The sequence below is a fragment of the Telmatherina bonti genome, assembly GCF_933228915.1.
Source record: "Telmatherina bonti genome assembly, chromosome: 12".
In the NCBI taxonomy this organism is placed as follows: Eukaryota; Metazoa; Chordata; class Actinopteri; order Atheriniformes; family Telmatherinidae; genus Telmatherina; species Telmatherina bonti.
Window position 1 is genome coordinate 35,201,943 of NC_136610.1, and position 4,228 is coordinate 35,206,170.

The window sequence follows — 4,228 nt, forward strand, 5'->3', positions numbered from 1 at the left end:
TTAAATTACTTTTAAATGGGTGAGTTAGAAAAAAAATTCCCTCCCCCCACGGTTGTCATGAAGGTAAACCTGACCTATTAAACCGAAAATGGATTTTTGAACCAGGCTGTAAACATGTTTATTTCTGCTGTGAAGTTGGTCTTTTTAACATGGGAGTCTATGGGGATTTGCTCTGTTTTGCAGCCCCTAGTGGATGAAGGGGGAACTACAGGTTTATGCACTTTCGCATTGGCTTCACTTTTAACCGCCGGAGGTTGCCGCTTAAATAATACCCTTACATGTAAATATTTTTAATGTTGTCTATATCAGTTTTCTGATAGGATAACTACAAAATGCTGATGCTAGTATGGCACTTCCATCCAGGGATTTGAACCATCGCTAGCTGCATGGATGAACTGTAGTTGGTTTATGAGCTAACTGGTCACCAAGTTGTTTTATTCACAACAGTCCACGTACAAGCAGATTTGTTGACATCAACTGAAACGTATCTCCGCAGATCTTCTTCAGGACACCTTTCTTCATTTCTTGGACAACTTTGGTGTTTCTGTTGGTCTCTTTCTGGCTGCTTACTTTCTGGCCGAGACTCGAGCCTCCTCATTGGGAGGCTGCAGCATTCAGTATATGTTTGACTCCCTTCTTCTGCTTTTCTTGTTCTTTTATCTCAGATATCATGACAAATCTTTATATTGGGGAAAGCAGGTCACACCCTCATTTCAGCAAATTCCACATTTTACAGCAGAATCTATTTTTATCGTTAAATTCTGCGTTTCCGTCAGTATTTTTTCTGCATCAGAGGACCCTTGTTGCCTCCCATCCGTGTCCGTCACCATGTTCCTGCAAGGGTGATCTGTGGGGAAGGAGTGGGATTGCACTCGAGGAAGGCGGAATCGCTGAGTTATGTTAAAGTCAAGGATTCTTAAGCAACATGAACTCTATATTGAGATGATTGGAGATGCTATAAAAACATTTGTATTGTCTAAGTTAGACTATTGTTCTGAGATTTGGTCCTGTACTGCTGCAACAAATATAACAGCCTTGCAAATAGTTCAAAACAGAGCGGCTCGACACGCACTTTGGTGCTCATTTAGAGCCAGTATAAACTAGATGCATAATGTATTGTCCTGGTTAAATGTAAATGAGAGATTTACACCCTCATTGCTAAATTTAAACAGAAATATTATTACATATAAACTTCCAAGAACGCTGTACCAAGAGTTTTGTTTTAGTCTTGAGGAACACAACTATGAAACCAGACATGCTACGGAGGGTAGATTCAGATTACCAAAAGTACAAACAAACTATGGGAAAAGTACTGTTATCTATAGAGCTCTGTACAACTGGAACTCATTGCCAAGTAACATTATCAAAGCAAACAGTAAATATTTGTTTATAATTCTTTTATAAAGGCATCTCCAGTCACATTAAATTGTTGTGTCCTAAATATAGTCTTGATGATGGTAAATACCAGTTAGTCATCATTGTTCAGTAACCACTCTCTTCATTGGATAAACTACAACTGTAAGAGACCACAATGAGGAAGGCTATCCCTCTTTTATTGCAGGAATAATAACAGACTGTGTGACCACAGAGTGTGTGTGTGTATGTGTGTGTATGTATGAGTGTGTGTGTGTAGGGTGGGGGTGGGATGTGCTAGTTATGTGCTATCACTGTTAAAGTTGTATAGAAAACTGGTGTAATCATTGTATTATACGAGGAATGTTGTATTGACTCCAGGAAGAATAGCTGTATTGCAATAGCTAATGGAGATCAAAATAAATACCAATACAAATAATCCATATAGGTTAACTCTAAATCTCATGTAAAACTGTATAATCCAGTCAGATTTCAGAGATGGCCTGTGCCACCCTGGCCTTCCCTCTAGCGCTGCCCCTGCACCACTGAGGAAACCATCAAGCCTTCACTGAGAGCAAAGTGAAAGCAGGATTTTCCACATCGATTCAGAGTCAATAAACTGGCAGGAGCATCCTGACAGGAATCTGTTGGGTTTATTTAATCTCTCTCTGTGCCCGCCTGATTGTGTTAATCTTCTGCCTCCTCTTTCTACCTGGTCCTGCCCTCCTTTCACAACTGTTTTGGGATCATCTGATGCAGAGGACAAAGTGTTCTGGACGTATATGTGTCTCTGCAACACACACTTTTGCAGTGCATCTAGAAGCGCGCTACAGTACACATCCTCTATGCACTGCTGCTGCTTTCAGTGTGGCTTCAATGACACATTCAGCTAGAAATAGTTCAATTAAAGGGTCGCATTGATGCTTGTTAGTGTTACCTTCTGCATCACATTATCATTTTCCTCTCCTGTCCTTTGTCTCTGTGCCTTTTAAAGCTCCGGCCTTCATCTCAGCTGCGGTGTGGACAGTCAACCCTCGCCTCGGTGAAAGGGCACCATGACCCAGGAGGGGCAGGCTCTGCCCTCTCCCACCGCACCTGAGAACCCAGTGGATCCCAGTACAACTGCCGCCGAGCCGCCAACAGAGGCGCCCAATGAAGCAGCTGAAGATAAGCCAGAGGACAGTGTGAAGGACAAGACAGAGGAGGAGAAACGAGAGGAGCTCGGAGGAGTAGAAGAGATATGCGGAGAAGAAGAAAAGGTGGATGTGAAAGACGAGGATGAAGAGCCAGAAAAGGAGAGGGTAGATGTTGGTGTAGAGGAGCATCAACACACAAAAGAAGGAGCTGAGGAGATGAAAGAGGAAGAGGAGGGGGCGGGAAATAAAGACGCACAAGCTTCTGCAGAGGAGGCAGCTAACCCTCCAGAAGCTGGGCGGTTAGTACACACATTCATACTAATATTTTCACTTTTAGGTACCAAGTCATCATATCCTTCAAAGCCATCGAAGACTGTAAGAGTTCAGGCTCGTCTTTTCCAGTAATATAGACATCATCTTTTTATTCAGATTATTTGTAGTGGCAAATTCTTTTCTCAGTGTGGTGCCCCTGCACATAATTAGCCTAATGTGCTTCACTTGCATTTTCTAAATAGATAGTCAACAAGCCAAATGAGCTGAAAAGAAAACAGCAAAAACAGCTGAGTGAGCTAGTAACCGTTTTAGTCACTCGCAGTTTTATTCTTATGGATTTGCAGCAGTAAAAAGAGGAGACGCAGAGAGAAAAAACAGAAACAAAGTCTAAAGTCAACATAAAGTGTTGCTGCTGTCTTACATGACACTGATTTTACCGCTAATTCCTGCCCAGCTGTAAACAACATCACTGTAGATTCATATTATTTTTAATGAAACTGATGGTTTGACAGAACAGATTAAATTTCAGCTACTGACACACTAACAAGTAGAGCGAAGCTTTTTAAATCTTTAGACTGCTCCAGTTACGCTTGTGGCTGAAAGACATTGACATGAACTGAATAATATGAATGCAATCATTTCTAATTTTCCATCTGTTAACAGCAGTAGAGCCAGACTGTTCTATATGGGGTGGGTTAGACTCTATGTATAGGGGGGGGGTTCATATACTAAGAAACAGACTAATTCATTTATACTTCTGTGATAACTGAGGTTACACTGAAGAAACATGTGAATTCTTTACATCAGGTGGAAACATTTGCCATAGAAAGATGAGCTTGTTGTTTGGGGGCAGTTGATGTAGGAGTAGGGAGTCTGATGACTTTTCCCTCAGCAGTTCTAGTTTATGGAAGCGGTAAACTGGATCCTTGTGTTGTATCTGTTTGGCCAACCTCACGTTGGGGTATATCTCAGGCTAAACTGTTTCCTTCCTCTTTACAAATAGAAAAGAAAAGCCTTTCTCTTGATTGCTGCATCTTCCTGTACAAAATAAGGCTGGTTACAGGCTATATTTGTACATATTTTCACGCCATAGTTTCTCTTTTAACCAAGTAGCAGCCTTGCTAGCGTCATGTTTAAATAAAACTGGATCTGTCACACTAGCTTTGTCAGCCGAAGTAACATAGATAATGAGGTACTATTTTTTTATAGTTTATTGTCAGTTCTAATGTGAAAATTTTTGATAAACTGAGTTGATGAGTACGTGAGTGAAATGGCAAGGTTTCTTATCTATTACTAGCTTATAACTAGATTAGCACTGCTGCGTAGCTTCATGCTAACATCAGGCTTAAAACCTTTCATAGCATTAGTGTTTGTACTTAAACATGGACGAAAATTATTCTAAAAATGTGCAGCCACATGTCAGTGTTATTAAAAGATTACTTAAAAGAGGACTTTAAACTGGTGTA

General features: G+C 40.8%; 1 protein-coding gene across 1 annotated transcript in view; it reads left to right on the top strand.

Moving 5' to 3' along the window:
* Window positions 1-2,497: 2,497 nt before the first annotated feature.
* The window catches only part of psd2 (pleckstrin and Sec7 domain containing 2), a 54,878-nt gene continuing 53,147 nt past the window's right edge, over window positions 2,498-4,228 (top strand). The window contains exon 1 of the mRNA XM_079249739.1: window positions 2,498-2,788. Within this exon, the coding sequence (XP_079105865.1) occupies window positions 2,706-2,788 (83 nt within the window). The 5' untranslated portion in view covers window positions 2,498-2,705. The remainder of the gene's footprint in view (window positions 2,789-4,228) is intronic.